Source organism: Rhinatrema bivittatum, chromosome 2 (assembly GCF_901001135.1).
Source record: "Rhinatrema bivittatum chromosome 2, aRhiBiv1.1, whole genome shotgun sequence".
Lineage (NCBI taxonomy): Eukaryota > Metazoa > Chordata > Amphibia > Gymnophiona > Rhinatrematidae > Rhinatrema > Rhinatrema bivittatum.
Window position 1 is genome coordinate 39,079,841 of NC_042616.1, and position 24,210 is coordinate 39,104,050.

General features: G+C 43.1%; 1 protein-coding gene across 1 annotated transcript in view; it reads right to left on the minus strand.

The window, feature by feature from the left end:
• Positions 1–2,983: 2,983 nt before the first annotated feature.
• Positions 2,984–24,210, minus strand: part of LOC115083855 (zinc finger protein 11-like) — a 54,430-nt gene continuing 33,203 nt past the window's right edge. Inside the window, exons 3-4 of the mRNA XM_029587892.1 lie at positions 20,571–20,690; positions 2,984–6,479 (exon numbers count right to left, since the gene is read on the minus strand). Of these exons, the coding sequence (XP_029443752.1) occupies positions 3,301–6,479; positions 20,571–20,690 (3,299 nt within the window). The 3' untranslated portion in view covers positions 2,984–3,300. The remainder of the gene's footprint in view (positions 6,480–20,570; positions 20,691–24,210) is intronic.

The window sequence follows — 24,210 nt, forward strand, 5'->3', positions numbered from 1 at the left end:
CTGAACAATTAAAAGAATTTTTGGAGTCAAAGAAACCTGCTACTTCATCCCCGATAAGCACGAAGTAATAATTAATGCTGGAATAGAGTGTTATAGCTTTGCTGTGAGAATCTTTCTCTTTTTTCCAAAATTCTCTCTCTTTAATTTTCAACTCTCTCCCCTTAATTTCTAAAATGTAATTTTATTTTTGAAATGTGGATAAATGATTATGCCTGTATTTTGTATTTGGAAAGTAACATGTTTTCGCACATATTTTTATGAGCAAACTGTTTTGTGAATGTAAAACTGGATAAATAAAGAATTAAAAAAAAAAAAAAAAAGAGTTTGGTGAAAAAACGTGTTTCTCAGATTTGAAGAATGCAGCCTTCATGCCAGAGCATGGATGAGAGCGTTGGATATATTCATTTTGTGCAATAGTGGTTGTAAGCCCTGGTTCCATGAAAATGTCATGTACCAGTGAACCTGTCTCATGTAAAGATGTGCAAAAGGAGCCACTCCCAGGTAACCCAACATTTTCATGAAGAAATGGGCAGAAACTTCTTCTATTGTGAAGCAGTTGCGATTATCTTGGTGCAATCGTGTTTCCACTGCTGAGGAATGCGTCACCTTGTGTGGGATCCAGGCAGGTACCTATAAAGTCTATCATGTAAGCAGGCTCAATGTTTGATTTTCAGAATTGATAATGTATCATAAGGATTGAAGGGTGTGCAGTGTATGGAATGAGCTTCCCCAAGGGTACAGCTTGATGTGAGCCAGTCTGAATATGGAAAAACAAATATTGTGCCTTGCAAAAGTCCTCCTATCATTATATATTATCCACATTGTCTAAAAAGCATAAATCTAAATACACCAATATAGGCAACACAATCGACTCCACATCCTCACTGCAAAAGATTGACGGGGAGGTAGAGGAGATAAATGCTGAAAGGGGAGAGGTGAAGAGAGGGTGAAAGCTGGTGGCTGGGGTTGACAACTGACCCCAGATTTTCAGAACAGGCTGATCCAGTCCTGATTTTATCCCATTGCATGCAGCATCTTGTGGTTTTGCTTTTTTCTGTTGTATTCCCTAAGAGAAACAAGACTCTGAATCTGTAAACACAAGCAGTTGTAGTAACACCAGGGTGGGATCGGCCTGTCCTGAAAATCTGGAGCCAGGTGCAACCCTACTGCTGGTGCGAGTTGGAGATGGTAGGAGAGGATAAATGATGGGATGACTGTTTGGGGGGGGGGGGGGTATAAGAGGGGGTTAATGTTTGGGGAAAGGAAGAGCATTGAATGGAGGGTAAAGCACAAGAGGGGGAAGTAAATGCAGTTTCCTCTTCCATCTTCATGAAATCAGCAATGCGAGCTTGGGCCGTCTGAAATGATAAAGAGGAGGAAGGGATGGGTGTGGAGGAGTGCGAGGGCACAATGTATGGGAAACGGTAAAAAGCAGCAAGTTGTAATGGGGTGGAAAAGAAAACTGGGGGGTGAAGGGTCTGGGTGAAAGAAAGAGGTGGTGATGGGGCTAAGGATCTGTGCTTTCTCCATATGATCCGCAGAACAGTCGCTGTGTACTGACCCCTCCAACAGCAATGCTGTTCTTGTCTTTTGCTCCTTCAATATAAGATCCAGTTTTCTAGCATCAATCTTTCTATTGGAATAAGAATGTCCCAAGCGAGCACAACACCTTTGTTCTCTTTTACAGTATTGGGGTTGCGTTCCCAGTGCTTTCTGGCACATCAGAGTTATAACATTTACACAGTTTCCAATGAATAAGCCGTGCCACCTTGTTGTGCCTTTCTATGTACGGGCCTTCTGACATCAGTACCTCACATCCGGTCCCATGCGTTCCCTGTTCTGTTCCACAGAATCTGCATTTGTCCGTTTTACCACTCTTTTCTATGCTGGCTGTGAGCCGTCTTCTCCAAGGTCTACTATCCTGTGCTGCAATTATCAATGTTCCCTCTTTAGGTCTCCATTCACCTCTTCTTAACCACTGCTGTGCCCTCTGTATGTTCCACTGTATTTGTGCTTCTGCCAGTTAACTTTCCTTGTTTAATGATCTAATTCTTTAAAGAGTTTTTTTTCCTGTTATGCTAATTCTGTAGCTTCTTTTCCTCCAGGTGTTGTTAGATTTTCAGTCATTCCCTCTATATTCTAGAACTATCCAAGCTTAAGGACTGAGACTGAAGATGTTTGCTCACTGCAAAACTACTGTATTTGAGCATTTGGATCTGTGGATGTCATGAAGTAATCCTGTTATGGTAGCTCTATAGGTGTAATCAATTTCAATAAGACCCATCCCACCTTCAGCTGGAGGAATGTACAATCTTGCCATGCACAAGTTCTTATAGATTACCTGAGCTTTCTTGTTTATACAGCAAATTCTTCTAAGATATTTATGGGGCCAGACTACTATGCCACAGCTGAATGATAATCAGCTTGAAATTGCTGCACTAACTTCATTATTTTATACTATTTTTTATTAATCTTTTCTCTTACTACTTTATGCCAACATTTTTCACCTTTCTCTACTCCTACATATTTATATGCACCTTCCTACTGCAGTTCATTTATATTGCAATCTTCAGCTAGGGAGATGATTACAGTTTTGTTTAATTTTCCTCTAATTAAAGCCACCTTAGTACATTTGTTCAGGTCAAATGTCATCCTGATATCAACTGAGAAACTCTTCACTAACCTGCTAAGTGACCATCACAGGAGTTGTACAGTTACAAGTAATCTACAAATAGCAGGTGAGATATCATCAGTAGGGTAGCTAGAGGAATAAGATTAATTCCATAACCTAAGGAGTTAATTAGAATATTCAGTGGATATAATGCCAGACAAAACAAAAGTAGTGAGAGAGAAGCTCCCTGAAATATTCCTTGCTGGATCTTAATGTTAGGTATGATGAATTGTCCATCTTCATAATTCAGATGGAGTGTAGTCTTCCACATTTTCATGGAGAACCTCATGTATTCCATCAGAGTTCACATTAAACATTTAAATGCAATTTATTATCCATGAGTGTGGGATGGTAGCAAAGGCATATAGTCAGTCCATGCTATACTAATATTACACCTATTTATACAGCTGGTTATAATGGCTCTATTCAGCATCAAAGTTTTGGTTTCATATGCTCCTCTTTTGTTACCCTTCTGCTTTGTTACATAGAGAAATATTAGAGTCAATGTGCTCTTATATTTTATCTGTGTCTATTTCAGTGAACAACTATGTGGATTCTCTGGTGCCTTGTGAGTTCTCTCTTTTTTATGTGAATAATCTACCACTCTTCATACACATGAATGGTTTTACTCATGTATGGATTCTCTGATGGTTTGAGAGATGTTCCTTAGAAATGAAGCTCTTACCACACTCAGTACATCTATGAGGTTTCTCTCCTGTGTGGCTCATCTGGTGGTTTGAAAGATCCCCTTTCAAAGTGAACCTTTTACCACACTCAGAACACATAAACAGTTTTGCACCTGTGTGGATTCTCTGGTGATTTGCAAGGGCTGACGCATTATTGAAACTCTTATCACATTCTGAACATATGTATAGTTTTTCTCCTGTGTGGATTCTCTGATGGCGTGTAAGACGTGCCTTAGAAATGAAGCTCTTACCACACTCAGTACATGTATATGGTTTCTCTCCTGTGTGGATCCTCTGATGATTTGCAAGGGTTGCCCTATTAGTGAAACTCTTATCACACTCTGAACACATAAACGGTTTCTCACCTGTGTGGATCCTCTGGTGATTTGCAAGGGTTGACGTATCACTGAAACTCTTATCACACTCTGGACACATAAATGGTTTCTCACCTGTGTGGATTCTCTGATGGCGTGTAAGATGTGCCTTACAAATGAAGCTCTTACCACACTCAGTACATGTATATGGTTTCTCTCCTGTGTGGATCCTCTGATGATTTGCAAGGGTTGCCCTATTAGTGAAACTCTTATCACACTCTGAACACATAAACGGTTTCTCACCTGTGTGGATTCTCTTGTGATTTGCAAGAGCTGATGTATTATTGAAACTCTTACCACACTCTGAACATATGTATGGTTTTTCTCCAGTGTGGATTCTCTGATGGCTTGTAAGACATGCCTTAGAAATAAAGCTCTTACCACACTCAGTACATGTATATGGTTTCTCTCCTGTGTGGATTCTCTGATGTCTTGTAAGATGTGACTTAGAAATAAAGTTCTTACCACACTCAGTACATGTATATGGTTTCTCTCCTATGTGGATCCTCTGATGATTTGCAAGGGTTGCCCTATTAGTGAAACTCTTATCACACTCTGAACACATAAACGGTTTCTCACCTGTGTGGATCCTCTGGTGATTTGCAAGGGTTGACGTATCACTGAAACTCTTATCACACTCTGGACACATAAATGGTTTCTCACCTGTGTGGATTCTCTGATGGCGTGTAAGATGTGCCTTACAAATGAAGCTCTTACCACACTCAGTACATGTATATGGTTTCTCTCCTGTGTGGATCCTCTGATGATTTGCAAGGGTTGCCCTATTAGTGAAACTCTTATCACACTCTGAACACATAAACGGTTTCTCACCTGTGTGGATTCTCTTGTGATTTGCAAGAGCTGATGTATTATTGAAACTCTTACCACACTCTGAACATATGTATGGTTTCTCTCCTATGTGGATTCTCTGATGGCGTGTAAGATGTGACTTAGAAATAAAGTTCTTACCACACTCAGTACATGTATATGGTTTCTCTCCTTTGTGAATTCTCTGATGCCTTGTAAGACCTGCCTTAGTAATGAAGCTCTTATCACACGCACTACATGTATATGGTTTCTCTCCTGTGTGGATCTTCTGGTGGTTTGAAAGATCCCCTTTCAACGTAAAGCTTTTACCACAGTCAGTACACTTATATGGTTTCTCTCCTGTGTGGATCTTCTGGTGGTTTGAAAGATCCCCTTTCAACGTAAAGCTTTTACCACAGTCAGTACACTTATATGGTTTCTCTCCTGTGTGGATTCTCTGATGGCGTGTAAGACGTGACTTACAAATGAAGCTCTTACCACACTCAGTACATGTATATGGTTTGTCTCCTGTGTGGATCGTCTGGTGATTTGCAAGGGCTGACGTTCTACTGAAACTCTTTCCACACTCTGAACATATGTATGGTTTTTCTCCTGTGTGGATTATCTGATGGCTTGTAAGATTTCCGTTAGTAATGAAGCTCTTACCACACGCAGTACATGTATATGGTTTCTCTCCTATGTGGATTCTCTGATGGCGTGTAAGATGTGACTTAGAAATAAAGTTCTTACCACACTCAGTACATGTATATGGTTTCTCTCCTGTGTGGATCCTCTGGTGATTTGCAAGGCCTGACATATTAGTGAAACTCTTATCACATTCTGAACATATGTATGGTTTTTCTCCTGTGTGGATTCTCTGATGGCTTGTAAGATGTACTTTACAAATAAAGCTTTTACCACACTCAGTACATGTATATAGTTTCTCTCTTGTATGGATCCTCTGGTGGCTTGCAAGGGTCGACTTATGACTGAAACTCTTACCACACTCAGAACACGGGAATTGTTTCTCTTCTTTGTGGATTCTCTTGTGGTATTCAAGGCTTGTTTTCTGATTGAATCTCTTACCAAACTCAGTACCCATTAATGGTTCTTCTCCTGTGTGGATTCTCTTGTGATATGCAAGGATTTTTTTATTCCTAAAACTTTTACCACACTCAACACATGTGAATGGTTCATCTCCGTTGTGGGTCATTTGGTGTCTTGTAAGCTGTACCTTCAAACTGAAACTCTTATCACACTGAGTACATGTATATAATTTCACTCCTGTGTGAAGTTTCTGGTGACATTTGAGCCAGGTCCTCAATCTAACGCTTTTAAGCCATAAATTTGTCTTTCTATTTGCTTTTCTTTTCTGATATTTTGTGAGGTTTGGTTTATAAATAGAACCTGTACTATAGTCTTTATTTGTACACAGTCTTTGCCCTTTGATATCTTTGTGATGGTACAATAGTTCTCTCTTCTTATTGAAACCTTTCCCTCCAGTAGAACATGTTAATGGTGCTTCTCCTGTATGTGTTTTCTCTTGAGTCTGTTTTCTCTTCTGCCTGAAGGTTTTCCCCCAGGCTGTAGCTATAGATTGCTTCTTTTCCATGGGAGATTGCTGCTGTGATTTCAGAGGTACAGGATCTATGAGAAATATCTGACATAAATCACATAAACATCTTTGTTCCATTGGCTGGATTTTCTGGTTTTCCCCTGTATGTGTGATATTTCGGGCACTTTGCTTACAGAGGGATGAATATTGTGCTAAATTTCTTTGCATCTTTTTTGAGATGGATTGATGCCTATACTTTTTCTCCCACTCAGAACAGGAATAAGTATCCTCTTCATCACTTGCTGTTGACATCTTGTTCTCTTCTGGATTCTCGCTGATCTCTGACTGATGAGTTCCTGCCTTATATGGACTGGGATGATCTTTTTCTAGATAAAAAGTAAACATTGGGCATTAATATAGGTTAGGTAAAGTTCAATGATTTCTATAATATATTAGCATTTATTTTTTCTTTTTCTGTTTCTGCTATTCTCCTGAATGAGGAACAGCAGAAAAGGGTTGCAAGCCTATTACCATAACAGCACCCAGTAACATTATCAGGTCCTGGTGCATGTGAATGAAAAATAATAGTTGTACATCCTGTAGCTGCCCCTAGAGACCGTGGAGGTCAATATTCAAAGCTATTTCTATAGATACAATTTAAACTGGCAAAACTGGTCTCTTTAAATTAACCTCTCTCCTTGTGGCTAAAAATGTTACATCTAGAGGACCTGTTCCCAAGACTATATTCAGGGGATAGGGGGGGAAGAAGGATGGGGATAGATTCAGTTTTCAAATTTTGCATGTACAAACCACCTGCAGACTGTCCCAGTGTGGATAATGTGAATATTTTCCCCATGTTGCAAAGTAATATAGTCATGGTGAAGGAATAATTGGGGCACACAAGAGAGGTAACCCAGCAATGAAGGGAATATTACAGATAAAGAGTGATGGAAGTGATAGAACCACATGAACAAGACAATAATTACAGTGGAAATGGCACAGAAATATATAAAATCATAAAAAAAAACAATGAAACTGAAGACATTAACCTTATAATGAATTACATAAATACATTCTAAACAAATCAATCCAACATCGCCATGATTCAATTAAAGGCCTGTTTTATGTAAAAAAAATAAAATAGAACAATACATTGTTTTCACTCTCTGTTAGGTATGTGTGAGCATCCACAGATTATCATCACATGTATAGTGCATACAAAAGACCTACAGTGCTGTTCTGAAAACCAAGAATGGACAGTCCCTACCCCTTGGAGCTTACAGTCTATTCAAAATAGAGAGACTGGATACACAGCAATAAAAGCAGCAAAAAGATTTAGATTAACACAGCAAGGCCAGAGCTAATCTAAGGAGGTCAGATTAAACTGAAGAGTGGAAACTTTAAACTGGATGTCACCAAATTCGATGTTTAGGGTTTGGAACATTTCCAGGAAACACCGGTCTTGGGAGGGATGGAAGAGAGATGCAGCTTTACTTCAGTCACCACTTCAGGTGAATAATAAATTCAATTTCTGACTTATCTCTGCCACAGACGAAAGCTGTAAAAGAAAAGCTGAACAAGGAGGGGTGGGGTGGGGAGCAACCTAGGCCAAATTTGGGTTTCAAAGCCACGTGTAAAAACCAGTTAAGCCTAGCTATTAATCACTGCAAATCTGAGGATTGATTGCACTGGTAAACAAAGTTTTTGTTTCCTTCATGCTTTCTGGTGTTCCAAATAGATGTTTTGATGCTGTTCACAGATATTACTTCGAAATTTGTACATCACGTAAGTTTTTGAGAAACGGCCAATTTTGTGTTACAATAATTGTGAAATTTTAAAACATAATCTCGCGTACATATATTTTCTTGCTGGACTGTAGTTTTTATGATTTTTAAATTCATGTGGTATTTTTGATGGCCATAAGCAACATATCATGTAATAGAGACTAACGTTTTTTAAAATACACCAAGAAACTCTGCCTGATCATGCCAGAACTTGCTCAGCCAAGCTCCAGCTCGGCTGCAAGATTCCAACTTGTTTCCATGACGACACAGCCTTATATCCTTCTCACTACTAATTTTGACTTTATTGGTCTCTGAACTACCATTTATTATTAGACTTGCCATTAACTAGGGAATATGATCACCATTGGTTTATTGTATTTGTTTTTATTTTTTTATTTTGTTGTTATTTTGATATATATCATGTTCACTTTATTTTCAATTTGTCTGTAAAGCCTGTTGCTAAATTATTGTTTATTGTAAACCGAGGTGATGTTTTTTAATGTGCTGCGGTATATAAAAAAATCACTAAATAAATAAAAATAAATAAATATATAAGCTGCAGCAATGAGTCGTCTCCTATGCAACGTCTGTGTGAATGAGCAAATCGTATCGCTAAAACTGTTGAGTTTAAAGCTTGTGGATTTAATTTCATATACTTTATGAAATGTCGCGCCAATGTTGTAATAGCCGTGACACGTTTTGTTACATCTGAGGTGAGTTTAGTCTGAAAGCACAGAAAAGGAGTATGACTGCACTCATTAAGAAGGCATTTGAGTTATACTTCGGGTGCAAAATTGGTGACCAGGACAGAGCATGGGCTCCTCATATATGTTGTGCATCTTGCGCCAGTAGTCTGCGAGCTTGGCTGAAAGGTGTGTGATCCTCCATGCTGTTTGCCATCCCAATGCTATGGAGGGAACAGAAAGATCATATAACTGACAGTTACTTCTGCATGACGAATGTGTCAGGATACTCATCAAAGAACAGCACCCTAACCTTGCCTCGGCAATGAGACCAGTGCCACATGACGACAGTCTTCCTGTTCCAAAACTGCCAGAGGTGTGGACACTTGATTAGGATGAGGAGGTAGGTGATGATGGCGAGCCATCACAGATGGAAGCTGCGGCTGATCCTGACTTTGTGCCATCAACATCCAGCGATCCTCATTTAATATCTCAGTCAGAGCTGAATGATCTGGTCAGAGATTTGGCTTTATCGAAGTCAGGTGGAGCTGCTTGGGTCAAGGTTGCAAGGATGGAATTTTTTGTCATCTGATACGAAAATTTCAGTATTTCACAGCTGTCATGAAGATTTGACAAAATATTTCAACCAAGTAGACAGTCTGACTTTTTGCTGTGACATCAATGGATTGTTTTGTGCTCTCGGATGTGACCACAATCCAACAGAATGGTGACTGTTTATTGATTCATCAATCTTAAGTTTGAAGGTTGTTTTGCTACACAACAGCAATATCTACCCATACAATACCTGTCGGACATGCCTTTCAAATGAAAGAAACGTATGAGAACATGTTGCTACTGCTGAACCGCATTGACTACTCGAGGTACAACTGGAATTTGTGTGGTGATCTCAAGGTAGTTGCAATTCTACTGGGTCTGCAGCTTGGTTACACCAAGTATTGTTGCTTCCTTTGTGAGTGGGACAGTCAAGCAAGAGATTTGCATTACGTCAGAAAAGTCTGGCCTCTCCGCAAGAAGTTGGTTCCAGGGCAGAAGAATGTTGTGCCTGACCAATTGGTGGATCCAAGTAAGATATTTATTCCACCTTTGCACATCAAACTTGGGCTGATGAAAAATTTCGTTGAGGCAATGAACAAGCAAAGTAAAGCCTTTGATTATTTGCGGAAAATGTTTCCATGCATAAGTGACATCAAGATAAAAGAAGGTGATTTTGTTGGCCCACAAATCCGAGATGTGATGAAGGACAGCCACTTTGATGGTCCTCTGCAAAGTACAGAACTTGTTGCATGCACAGCCTTCAAGAATGTTGTTTGTAACTTTCTAGGCCAGTGCTTCTCAACCGGTGTGTCACGACACACTAGTGTGTTGCCAAGCACCGGCAGGTGTGTCGCCTGCTCCCGATCTCTCTCGCTGCTCTTCTTTCCCTGTTGCTGTTGCCGCTGGGCTATTAGTACTTTCAAGCCAGTGGGAACGGCAGCAGTGCTAGAAGAAGCTGTGGCTCCTGCGGCTGGCCTTTTCTTCTTCCTGCCCCCCCCCCTGACCCGGAACAGGAAGTGAAACGCGATGCGCGGGAAGGAGAAAGAGCCGTGCCGCGTGTAAAAGTAGCAGCGGCGGCAGAGCAATCGAAGCAGCTGGTAATCGTGAAAGGAGACAACAACATGAGCCTCCCGCAGCCGATGGGATTCTTCTTTCTTGGCCTGCGGGGGCTGGAGGAGGAGGCTGCTGCAGCTACCATTTGTGCTCGGGGGGGGGGGGAGAAGAAGTGAGTGAGAGAAAGAGAGAGAAGCAGCCAGCCTGGGTGTAAGTGAGAGAATGTATTTAATTGAGAGCCTGTGTGAGACTGAGAGAATCTGGTCAGAGAGCTGATGTGTGTGTATATGTGAGAGACAATGAAAGGGACTGCTCAGGGAGGTGACTGATGTGTGTGTATGTGAGAGAGAGAAAAAGCATGGAAGTGAGAAATCTGGGTATGTGAGAAAGCATGGAAATAAGAAGCCTGGTGTTGTGGGGGTGTGTGTGAAAGAAAGTATGGGAGTGAGAAGCCTGATTATGTCAGAGAGTGCAGGGAGTAGGAAGCCTGTGTGTGCGTGTGCATGCATGAGAGAGAGACTGGTTGGTAAGGTGACTGTGTGTGAGAGAGAAAGAGACTGGTGTGTGTTAATATGAGAGAAAGAATGTGATTCAGGGAATGAGAAGCCTGTGCACGTGGAGAGTGAGCATGGGAGTGAGAAACCTGGGTGTGTGTGAGACACAGCATGGGAAGGAGAAGCCTGTATATCTGAAAGAGAACATGGGAGTGGGAAGCCTGTGTGTGTGTGTGAATGCATGAGAGAGATCAGGTGACTGGTGTGTGTTTGTGTGTATGTGTGTGTCTGTGTGAGAGAGAAAGAAAGTGATTATGAGAATGAGAAGCCTGTGCATGTGAAGAGTGAGCATGGGAGTGAGAAACCTGGGTCTGTGTGAGACACAGCATGGGAGTGAGAAGCCTGTATATCTGAAAGAGAACATGGGAGTGGGAAGCCTGTGTGTGTCTGTGCATGCATGAGAGAGACTGGTTGGTAAGGTGACGGTGTGTGAGAGAGAAAGAGACTGGTGTGTGTTAATATGAGAGAAAGAATGTGATTCAGGGAATAAGAAGCCTGTGCACGTGGAGAGCGAGCATTGAAATGAGAGAGAGACTGGTGTGTGTGTAACAGAGAGAAAGTGATTAAAGGAATGAGAAGCCTGTGCATGTGAAGATAGTGAGCATGGGTGTGAGAAACCTGGGGGTGTGTGAGACACAGCATGGGAGTGAGAAGCCTGTATATCTGAAAGAGAACATGGGAGTGGGAAGCCTGTGTGTGTGTGTGTGTGTGTGTGTGTATGCATGAGAGAGATCAAGTGACTGGTGTATGTTTGTGTGTGAGAGAGAAAGAAAGTGATTAAAGGAATGGGAAGCCTGTGCATGTGAAGATAGTGAGCATGGGAATGAGAAACCTGGGGGTGTGTGAGACACAGCATGGGAGTGAGAAGCCTGTATATCTGAAAGAGAACATGGGAGTGGGAAGCGTGTGTGTGTGTTTGCATGAGAGAGATCAGGTGACTGGTGTATGTTTGTGTGTGAGAGAGAAAGAAAGTGATTATGGGAATGAGAAGCCTGTGCATGTGGAGAGAACAAGCATGGGAGTGAGAGACTGGTGAGAGTGTGGGTGTGAGCAGAGAAAGTGATTATGAAAGTGAGAAGCCCATATATGTAGGTAGAACATGGGAGTGGAAAGCCTGTGTGTGTGTGTGTGTGTGTGTGTGTATGGCATGAGAGAAACTGTTCAGGAAGGTGACTGGTGTGTGTGTCAAAGACTGTTTGGGAGATGATTGGTGTGTGAGAGACAGAAACTGGTTATGGGGCATGACTGGTATGGTGTGTGTGTGAGAGACATGGAAGAGGACCATGAGTATAGAGCTTAGCCTCTACTGCTGCTTCTGCTGTGTGCTATGGCCTGCATGGAAGAGGAGTAGGAGAGCTGCTGGAGGGGGTAAGTAAAGGTGGCTTTGGAGAATGTTTAATAGTTTTTATGAGTTTTTAATTATTGGATGTTATTCTGTTCATAGCTGTTTTGAAACATTTATTCTGCATATTAGTATAGTTTTACAATTATTTGTGTGGGGATCTATAGCTGCTTGCTAGTTCTATTTTCCTAATAAGAGGTGTATTGGTGGCTAGGACCTGATTTAATATTTGTAGTGTTGCCTTTACATAGAAAGGGTTGCTCCTGTTTGAGTGTATTCCATAATACAGGTGTAACTGTGTGCGGATTAGTTTATGTGCATTACTACAGATCCTGGGAGTATATTAGGTCGGTTCTGTGTCTATTACCGAGATGAGATATTTTACTAGCATGTAAGAGTTTTATCAGTCTTATTTGTTGTGTTTTCTCAAGAGGACCTGCATTAGTGATAAACTGCTGTCTTTTCATAAGTAGGGCTATTGAGCCTGGAAGTAGAAGGAGTTTGAGTTGCTGTTACTGAGATGACACCAGAACCAGAATATCTTTTTTGTAGGGTGAGTTGTATGGGGAATGTCATAATTCTGCTTTACATCCATTATTGTGGGTCAGGGGGGTTCCCGTGGATGCAAACTGTACTTTTACATCTAGCCCCGTGACGATCATGGGTCAGTGTGTCACGCATGTGAGAACCATCTGTCAGGTGTGTCCCGACAGAAAAAAGGTTGAGAACCACTGTTCTAGGCAATTATAAGGCAGCAGACTATCTCGAACAGGTTGAAAATCTGCTTCAGGCATACAAATTGATGAAGTGCAACATGTCAATGAAGATACATTTTCTTCATTCCCACTTGGACTTCTTCCCAGACAACCTTGGCGCTGTGAATGATGAACATGGTGAAAGGTTTCATCAAGACATTGTCAAAATGGAGAAACGGTATGAAGGCAAGTGGAACCCCTCCATGCTGGGTGACTATTGTTGGACTCTCATCCGTGAAGCGTCGGACAGTGATTACAAAAGAAAATCTGTGGCAAAACATTTTTAGTTTTGTTTTCTGGTGCCAACATTGCCATTATTAGCCTATGCCGCTCCAGACACGTAACAATGCTTAATGTATATCACACTTTTCCGGCAAATGGTATGTGATACAGACTTAAATGCATATTTGTGTTCAGCTTGTTAAAGTCTACTTGTTTCACTGAAGGTTGTGGAGGAAACAAAATGTTCCCAGAAATGTGTTTACCAGTGTTGCAGAAATATTTGTTATAGGGCAGAATTCAGAATGCCAAAATAAAAGTTCATGGCAGAATCAAGACTGAACCATTAAAAGCAGTCTATATATACAATCAATCAATTTAAGAAAACTTGGAAGTACTTAAGAACATAAGTTCCCATAAGGAAAAAAAAACACAGAAGGGTTTGTTGTATTCTCCAATACCTGAAACATCCATTAAATGAGATGAAATTCCAGGTTTCAGTTGATGATGGATGCTTTTTCCTGCAGACACCTACCGCTTCTCCCCCCACCACCTTATATAAAGGAGGACCATGCGTACATCACAGCAGGGCTATGTTTTTTTTAAAAGAAAATTCAAGACACCCAGCAACCCTGGAAAGCTCCCTGTCTTGTACGCGTCTTCAGTCCTTATCATCCTGTCATTTCCCACCACCCTGATCTTGAGAGGTAAGCATGTCACGTGTCTCTTTTGCAGCCAGATCTTCTGCAAAAAGACAGTAAGTGGCGTAAGTCAGATGAGACACGAGTACGATTCTGAAAAGTCAAATGAGCATGCTAATAGGGATTCTTACCTGGGAAAAGTAAATCATGCATGACTGAACTTGTGAATATTGGTGACAGTATAGAAGGTACTGAGACCTAGCTTTGACTATGTTCTCTGGCTCTTCCAAGAGCAGGAACAACGAAGCACTAGTTCTATGTCATTTACCTGAGTTATAGGTTATGTTTGTATCCGGAAAGCAGATGTTGCATGTGCTGTCTGAAAGAGCAGTGGTAGTCCATGAGAAGGAGAGGGTTTCTGTGAAAGTCAACTGAACTGACAAAGCACGCAAAAAGAAACGTGTTGAAGAAACTAGATATGAGGAAAAAAAGGGCCCCTTTGCTAGACAGTGTGCAAGCAAAGGCAAGAGCAAGCCAGGAAAGCATATGAAGGTCAGACATATTTCTTAACTACAAGCCTTATCTTGTAAGGAGCTCTTTTTTTTCTTTGCATTCAAGTGATCTTTGCCCAGTTCCATCTTTTTTGCCAAATGTGGTTTTCATGTTCCACTTAAATCAGTCAATTTCACTGCCGGCTTCCTCTCGAGAGGAATGCCTTGGTTAGAATAGGTCACTCCATTTGTTGGATGTCAATCGGGTTATCAGGCTCAAAACCAGCCAGCATAGGATCCAAAATGGCCGCTGTTCCCGTGCTCAGCGGAAACGAGATGGCCTCGCTCTCCCTCCCAATGGCCCTTCTACCCGCACCACGGGGCCTGGCCGTCGGACCTGTCGCCGTGCTGGAGGAGCCCTCCCCACCAGGAAGGCAGCGCGCATAGAGATCTGACCGGGAGAGCTGCCGAGTCGGCTCCCCGCAGGCCCCTCAAGCAGCACCACGCGGCATAGCAAGAGCCGTTTGAACCCGCGCGGACAGCACCGCCAATCCCCCTGCACACCACGGAGCGGGATTCGGAAAAAAAAAAAAAAAAAAAGACGCCAAACACGGCTTTTTAGTGTGACCCAGCCCTCTAAGGTCAGTTGCAGCGGCAAGGTCTGCCACTCCATACTCAGAAAAAAATAATTTATTTTTTTTTGGTCGGCAAGGAGAGCTTAGAGTCTCTGGGACCCCGCAGGAGGGGGGGAAGAGAAGGGAGGGAACCAGACCACTGGCTATCACCCCCGGCAGTCAAATAAAGGAGCCCACCGGGTCACCAACCTGAGCTCCCTTACACCTGCTACCAGGAAGGATGGTTCCCCTAGGACCTGCCAACTCCCTGGGAGGACCGCTACATTTCTGGTCCTACCTTGACAGCCCAAGGGAAGGATAGAGAAAAAAAAATTAACTGGATTTCTTCTTCTTTTTTTTTTTTTTTAAACCCCCCACAGGTTCAGAACCACAGGTTTTGCACCACCTCCATCTGCTGGAGACAGAGAAATACTGAAGAGCTGCAGGTAGCACACCAGCTTAAGAGGGGGTACTCTCAAAGTTTTTCTCTGTCTCCATCTGCTGGAAGGGAGGCAAAACCCAGCAGTCTGGACTGATCCGAGTACGTACAGGGAATGAGAAGTTATCAGGCTCCAGAAAGCCTTGTGCATGTTCAACGAAAGCTCAAACATCTTCTTACATATAATCTTCAGCCCTTAAGAACATAAGAACATGCCATACTGGGTCAGACCAAGGGTTCATGAAGCCCAGCATCCTGTTTCCAACAGTGGCCAATCCAGGTCATAAGAACCTGGCAAATACCCAAAAACTAAGAAGATCCCATGCTACTGATGCTAGTAATAGCAATGGCCATTTTCTAAGTCAACTTGATTATTTATTTTTAAACTTTTATATACCGTCATATAAATATGGACCATCACAACGGTTCACAATGCGGCACCCACTAATAACAATATAAAATTAACAGTGCCATTCAGCAATCAACTATTACAAAATAAAATTTAAAACAAAACCGATATCTTCTATCATATCTATACTTAAAATGTGTCATCCCTAAAATAATACAGTATATATACACTAATCATAAAATAATATTAAAACTACATTTTCTAAAAAACAAAAATTCTTACATTAATAGCAGGTAATGGACTTCTCCTCCAAGAACTTATCCAATCCTTTTTTAAATCCAGCTACACTAAATGCACTAACCACGTCCTCTGGCAACAAATTCCAGAGCGTAATTGTGCATTGAGTGAATTTTCTCAGATTAGTTTTAAATGTGCTACTTCCTAACTTCATGGAATGCCCCCTAGTCCTTCTACTATCCAAAAGAGTGGATAACCGATTCACATTTAACCATTCTAGACCTCTCATGATTTTAAAGACCTCTATCATATCCCCCCCCTCAGGCGTCTCTTCTCCAAACTGAACAAACCTAATTTCCCTGTATGTACCCGGATCAGTCCGTCCCTTCAGTATTTCTCTGTCTCCAGCAGATGAAGGTTGCAGAACCTGTGGTTCCCACTTAAAAAAAAGGAAAGTTTTCTTACTTTCTCATTTGGTCTTGTTAAGACTTGCATTTTGAACCTGCATTGAGTTTTCACATCTCAAAGTCTCTGGTAAGTCCGGGGACATGTTTTCTAGGTGGATTTCCTGGCTTGCGGGGGTGCAAGTTGGTGGTCCAGCCTCTCCCCCTGCACTACGACCGGCTGCCCTGAGATGCTGCATTCCTCGGGGCAGCGCTAGCTGAGAAGCGACATTCCTCAGCTTGCTTGTTTTAAAAAAAAAAAAATCCAGTGCGATTGTCTGTTCTTTTGGAGCAGAGGTCAGAATAGCTCTTACCTGCTCCTGCCAGGCTCTGGGGGTGTTTCTGTCAGCTTTTAGCCTTTAGCCTTCCCCTATGCCACGATCCTCGCGATGTTGAGCCTGTGGGGAGGCCGGGACACGGCTCTCCCGCGAGGGCATTTGCACGAGGTGCCTCCCCGGTGGGGAGGGTTCCTCGAGGGCTGCCGATCGACCCAGCTTGCGCTCTCAGGCACGGCTTCTGTCAGGGGGGGGGTCGGTCCCATTCCCGCCAAATGCTGGAACATTGGCCATTTTGAATTCTGATTCGGCTGCTGCAACGCAGCCAAATGGCAGCCCGGATGCCGATTTTTCTCCCTCCCCCCACTCGTTTTAACTCCTGTTCACCTGCCAGCCTCAGGGACTGAACCAGGGGACAGTTCAGCCGATCCTCCTTCTGCCCCCTAATCCCTCACACGCTTTTTCAACTGATTTTGTTCTCTTATTACACAGAGCTTACCTGGCCAGCATTAATCAGCAAGAGGGTTCAGCTTCAGGCCCCCCTCCTCCTAAAGTGAGTAGATTGCAAGACTCACAGGATGCTACAGGGGTTTCTCAGGAATCCTCCTGGGTTCAGGTGGCCCCCAATCTGGTTCTGCCTGATCCTCCTCCCACCGATCCTGATCTGGACCAAGATGATCCTGCTTCTTATTTGCAGGTGGAAGGGGATGATCCCAGAGTCTTGCGTCTCTTTCAGAGAGATGAGCTAGACCCCCTTATTCCCCATGTCCTGGCAGAATTAGATATTGATGCGCCGCAGGATCCACCTGGCATCAGTGCAGGGGCCACTAAGGGAGATGCCTTCCTAGCAGGGCTACGCCCTCCAGCAAAAACATTTCCTTTTCATCCCATGCTACTGCAATTGCTGTCCAGAGAATGGGATGCTCCGGATGCTACTCTGATGAATTCCTGGAGCTCCTCAAGGTACCCAAGTTGGATGCGTCGGTGACAGCGGTCTCTCCCTGTTTTACGAGGAGTGGGTCAGAATTACATCAGATCGATGGGATCTGGATATTCTACAACACGGTTATGCTTTAGAATTTGCTCAGCCCCTAAGAGACAGGTTCCTTTTCTCTCCCTGCGGTCCACTGAAGAAACAGCGTATTGTGCGTCAGACTCTCAACAGGCTTCTCAACCTTGGAGCCATCCTCCTGGTGCCCCTGAAGCAACAAGGATTAGACCACTATTCCATTTACTTCATGGTTCCCAAAAAGGAAAATTCATTCCGTCTGATTTTGGACCTCAGGACAGTCAACAGAGCCCTCAATGTCCCACACTTCAGAATGGAAACGCTACGCTCCGTTATTGTGGCGGTATGCAGCGGGGAGTTCCTTGGACCTCATGGAGGCTTGTCTCCACCTCCCCATCCCCAAGGATCATCAGTGATTTCTCCGCTTCAAGATTCTCGGCCAGCATTTTCAGTTTCAGGCCCTTCCTTTCGGTCTGGCGACTGCTCCCCGCACCTTCACCAAGGTGATGGTGGTGGTGGCAGCAGCGGCCCTACAGAAGGAGGGAATCCTGGTCCATCCCTATCTGGACGACTGGCTCATCCGGGCGAAGTCGCGGGATCTTTGCAGGCTGGCAGTCGACAAGGTGTTGCACCTACTAAGCTCTCTCGGATGGGTGGTCAATTTTGCCAAAAGCAGCCTCGCTCCCTCTCAGACGCTGGATTTTTTGGGAGCACGCTTCGATACCAGGGTGGCCAAGATTTTCCTTCATCACAATCGAGTACTCAGTCTCATTTCTCAGGTACAGTATCTCCATTGCCTTACACTTTCCACAGCATGGGATTATCTACAAGTCCTGGGCTTGATGGCATCAACTATAGACTTAGTTCCCTGGGCTTTTGCGCATATGCGACCTTTGCAGAGAGCGTTACTCTCCTGTTGGAAACCAGTGTCACAGGACTTTCAAGCTCTCTTACCGCTAATGGAAGTTGCCAAGGACAGCCTGGACTGGTGGCTCAGTCTGGATCACTTGTTACAGGGAGTAGACCTGGAGATGCCACAGTGGGTGATCATCACCATGGATGCCAGTCTCTCCGGCTGGACTGCTGTCTGTCAAGTTCATTTGGCTCAGGGGCAATGGACTCCAGAGCAAGCAAAATGGCCAATCAATCACCTGGAAACCAGAGCAGTTCATCTCGCGCTGAAGCGTTTTCACCCCCTAGTGCAGGGCAAGGCGGTAAGGATACTGTCCGACAACGTGACCACGGTGGTGTACATCAATTGGCAAGGGGGAACGAAGAGTCGGCACGTCTCTCTGGAAACAGACAAGCTCATGGCATGGGTGGAGCAACACCTATCCCGCCTGACAGCATCCCACATTGCAGGAGTGGACAACGTACAAGCGGATTTCTTAAGCCGTCAACGCATAGATTCCAGAACGTGGGAACTTTCCGAGGAAGCCACAGCTCTTCCCGTCTGCCGGTGGGGAACTCCTCATCTGGACTTGATGGCCACTCAAAGGAATGCGAAAGCTCCATGCTTCTTCAGTCGCAGAAGGGAACACGGAGCGGAAGGAGTGGATGCTCTGGTGCTTCCCTGGCCCCACAACATCCTGCTTTATGTATTCCCACCATGGCCTCTAGTGGGAAAGGTACTATGGAGGATAGAGGTCCACCGCAGAGCTGTGATCCTAGTGGCACCAGAATGGCCTCAAAGGCTGTGGTTTGTGGACCTAGTCAACCTCACAGTAGATGGCCCGCTTTGCCTGGGACATCTTCCCAATCTCCTTTGCCAGGGTCCAGTATTTTTCGACCAGGCAGATTGCTTCTGTCTTGCGGCCTGGCTTTTGAGAGGCGGCGTCTGAGGAGAAGAGGCTACCCTGAGGCAGTCATCTCTACCCTCCTACAAGCCAGGAAAACTTCCACCTCCATCTCTTATGTCCGGGTATGGAAAGTTTTTTAATCCTGGTGTGACGAAAAAAGGGTTGATCCTCGTCGAGCTATGTAACTCAGATCCTCTCCTTCCTGCAGAAGGGTCTAGGTAAGGGCTTGGCTTACAATTCTCTTGTGGACTGTGGTTCAGCTGTATCCCCTTTTTAATGAAGGTGTCATCCATGTGACTCATTTGCAATTCACAAAGTATCTTTCCTGAAGTCCAGCTCTATTGTGAGTGTTTTATTGTTTCATTACAAGCACTCTGTATATGTTCTGACAATGTTTTATGTGGATATTCATACATGCTATAAATGCATAACAGTAAAGAGAGTTTAGGAGCAGTGTGAATGACTAGGGCAGGTGATAAGTAAATGTGTGTGTGTTATTGTGCCAGTTTTATCTTTTGAATGGTTTTGATATTTTTTTGCCATTGTGTAATAAAGCTTGCAACATTAAGCATCTTTCAAATCATTTAAAACATTAGTGGTGTTACCCTATTTTAGGGTTCTCTGATGGATAAAAATATATATATATATATATATATAAAACCTTTGATGGGAATGGGAGCCTAATGAAATTCTGGCATGCTACTCTGTAATAATTACAGGTGCATGGCCCAATCAATGTGAATGTCTCAGATGAAATGGTCAGACCAATAACATATATAATACTGCTGCTCAGTTGGTAGAGAGGCTGGATGGGTAAGGTCAGTGAGGCTGGTGCGGGTGTCACTGGCCCAGAACAGAGAATCTCTGGCTCATGGTTTGAGAGATGGGACCAGGCAGACTCAAACTTTTTAAAGTTAAAACCAGTGGTAACATTAATGCTCTTTTTAACTTCACCAGCATTTCATGTGCACCTGGCCAATCTCAGCTTAGTGCACATTTGTCTTTGGTTTTAGCACACATTTCTGTTTAATGTGCTTTTATGTCTCATGGTCCATTTGTTTCCTGCATCGAGCATTAGTGATCATTTTAACTTGGCTTTTATTACTTTGGCCTCCATGTGAGTGGTTACAGAGGTCTCCAGAGGAGCTTGTGCAGGGGTCTCTGCAGTTCCCAGCTGCTCCTTCCACTCTTCCTCTCAGCAGTTTTACCCCGGTCCCTCTTATTCCTGCACTCACCTGAGCAGCTGCTTCTCCCAGTTCCTCTTTCCTCTGATCCCGGCTCATCCCTGATGTACGGCTCTTCCCCTCGTTCAATGTGGGAGATAATATCAGGGGTGACAGTCGGAGAGCCTGATCCTGGGGTAAGAGCACTGAATTAGGTTTCCCACACAATCATCTGAATATGCATGAGCCTCATTATCCCTTCTACCTCAAGACATCCAGAAAATCAGTAATAAGGTGGAGGAAGCACACTGAGCATGCTCAGACTGATGTCATCTTAGAATAAGGGCAGAAGCCAAAAGCATTTTCCCCACATTCCTCTCCATATGAAACACTTTCCCAACCCTCCATGCCCCAACCCCAGAACAATCAATGCAAGAAGGAAAACAGAGAGGCAGTGAGACATTCAGATTTTATGATTTTCTCTCATACAGATACACCCCATCACCCTTCTATGGCTCTCTTTCTCTCACTTTCCAAAACCCTTCCCCTACCTATCAGCATCTCTAGCATGTATGTTTCCAGCATCATTATCATGTCTATTCTCTCCTGCCAGGCACGTACATCATATCTGACTCTCTTTCACCACCTCTTTCACACATACTCTTCTTTTTTTTTTATTGAATATTTTATTAAGATACAACAGCAGTAAAATAGCTTGGAGTACATAGACCAAAATTATTACACTGAAGAACCATAGCACAATGAACTGAAACAGAGAACACAAAATAAAATATCCTCCAAAGTCCTGTAATTATCAGACATCTCCATTGTAGGAAAAGCAAAAAGGATAAACTTTACCCGTTCCTAATAAACATTAAATTGATACGAAATGTACTATCGGAGACCCCCTTCACCCCTCCCCCCCCCTTTATCCCTCCCCTCCCCTCCTGAAAGCAAGTCTAGAAGAACACAAAGTCCAGAGCACTCATTGTCATAAATCATTTAAGAATCTTGGAGTTGTGAAGAACCTCCTATCCCAGTGGAGGCGACTGATGGAGGTCCCTCCATTCCCTATAGGCACACCAAGTTCTTTGGAACAATCCAGGTTGATTACGATTACGAGCAGTGATGTCTGCTAAGATATAAATTGTCTCTACCTTGTATTGAACCCCCGCCAGAGTAGGTAGAACAGAGGATTTCCAGTTCCTAGCAATTTCAACCCTGGCGGCAGTGCATATATAAGAAATTAGTCAGTTATCATCGTCCAGAGTCGCTGGAAGTGGCACTCTCAACAAAGCATGCTGTGGATGTAATACCAGAGAAGTATGAAACAATTGGCTTGCCCAACGTTCATCATCTAACCAGAACTTGCAAATCTGAGGACAGTTCCACCATAAATGAATATAATTTCCCAGTTGTAGACAGCCTCTCCAACATCTATCCGATAGGTGAGGTATAATTCTGTGTAAATAGGCCGGACAATAATGCCATTGATAAAGCAAATTAAGACTATTTTCTATCAATGAGGCTGCAATTAAGCCTTTCCCCAAACGTTTAAATATTGCTTCCCATTCTTGTTGGGAATAGTGTTGCTGGAGGTCTCTCTCCCACGCCAAGAGGTGTTTAGGTTTAACAAAACTTTTCTGACCCAGCATATGGTAAATTGTGGATACCAATTTAGTCGTGTAATCTGCTTTTTGGCAGAGCACCTCAAAATCCGATCTTGCTGTAAATGTCCCCTAAGCATGGAGCTACATACAAAATGTCGTAATTGGAGATAAGGAAGATAAGCAGAACTTGGCAAGTCAAATTTCGCCTGTAACTCCTGAAAAGGAATCATAACCTTCCCAAGCCAAATATGGTCCCATTGACGGATTCCTTTAACATTCCACACCCTGAAGGCTGGATTATCGTATTCCAGGGAAAAGGTTTTGTCAGCATAAAGGTACGTACTACGGTGGTATGCCCTGGTGCCAACTAGAACTGGACCCCTTTTCTCCCAAAGATCTAAAGAGATCATCACCGAAGACAGGAGGACCTCCTGCGGCTGAATAAGCCAATACTTTTTAGGTTGCCACAAAAGACAATATAGAGGAACGCCCCCCATCAGTTGTTGGCTTAGTTGTACCCAGGGTTTTATATTATTCCGCCTATGCCAGTCTACCAAAGTTTTGAAGTGCGTTGCTATATAATAACATTCTAGATGGGGAACGCCCAAACCCCAGTTCGAGCGATGCTGGAACATGATGGGTCTTCCTATCCTGGGTTTCTTACCACTCCATATATACCTCATTAGCCTTTTTTGCCATTGTTGAAGACATTTACTTGGCACTGGGACAGGCAGCGTTTGAAATAAGTAAAGAAATTTGGGTAAGACCATCATCTTAACAGCTGCGATCCGCCCCAGCCAGGATATTTGGTACCTGTTCCATTCTTCCAAGTCTTGAATAATTTTTTTCCAAAGTAGATCATAATTTAAGCAAAAGAAATCATGGGTAATGTTTAAGTAAACTCCCAAATATTTTATTTGGTGGCCCACCGAAACTTAAATTGGGTTCGCAAACCTTGCGCCACATGTTCAGGAGTAGATATATTAAGAATTTCCGACTTTTCCCAATTGAGCGAAATCCAGACACTTTACTAAAATCTTCCATCTCGCCAATCAGATCGGGTAAAGAGGCCTCCGGTTCAGTGATAGTAATCAAAACATCATCGGCAAACAATGATAGCTTAGATAAGAATTGGCTCACTCTTATACCCCTTATCACCGGGTTATTGCGCACTTTTATGGCAAGGGTTCGAGAAATAGAGCAAACAAGAGTGAAGACAATGGGCATCCATTTTTTTTTTTTTTTTACTACAATAGTTTAATTAATTGTTATCTTGTTAAAATGTAAAATAGGGCAGATCCCGCCCTATTCAACCTGTTATCTGGAAACCGATGTGATATCTCGATCAAATGTCGGTATACAAAATAAATAAATAAATAAATAAATCCCTGCCTAGTGCCGTTTTGCATGGGGAATGTGGCAGAATACCCCCCATTCACTTTTATACAAGCCTGAGGCTCATTATATAACTGCTCAACCATTGTAAGAAATATGGGCCAAATTTCATTTTTTGTAATAAACCAAAGAGATACGGCCAGTGGACCATGTCGAAGGTTTTCTCGGCATCAACCGAGAGAGCCAATGTTGGAATATTGCACTTTTTCACTTTCCATATCAGGTCCAAAATTTTATGAACATTATCACTAGCTTGTCTGCCGGGGATAAAGCCAGCCTGGTCCGAGTGGATGATGGAAGCAATGAAACTATTCAATCGGGTCGCTAATATCTTAGCTAATAATTTTAGATCAATATTTATCAAAGAAATAGGTCTATATGAACCACATAAAGTAGGGTCTCTGCCTGGTTTCGGCAAAATAATAATACCGGCTGTGTTAGCCGCCATTGAGAGCAATAACCCTTCTCTCAGTGCTCCAAATAGTTAACCAGAATGGGAGCCAGATGACTGGCAAAAGCTTGATAAAATCTACCAGTATACCCATCTAGCCCAGGTGATTTCCCAGGTTTTAATGACTTTATGGCTGCTAGCACCTCAGTCTCTGAAATATCTTTTTCCAACACTACCCATTGGGCTTCAGTGAGTTCCGGTAGATTAAGAGAATCTAAGTATCTAGCAATCTCTGCAGTGTCTATGTCACCATCCC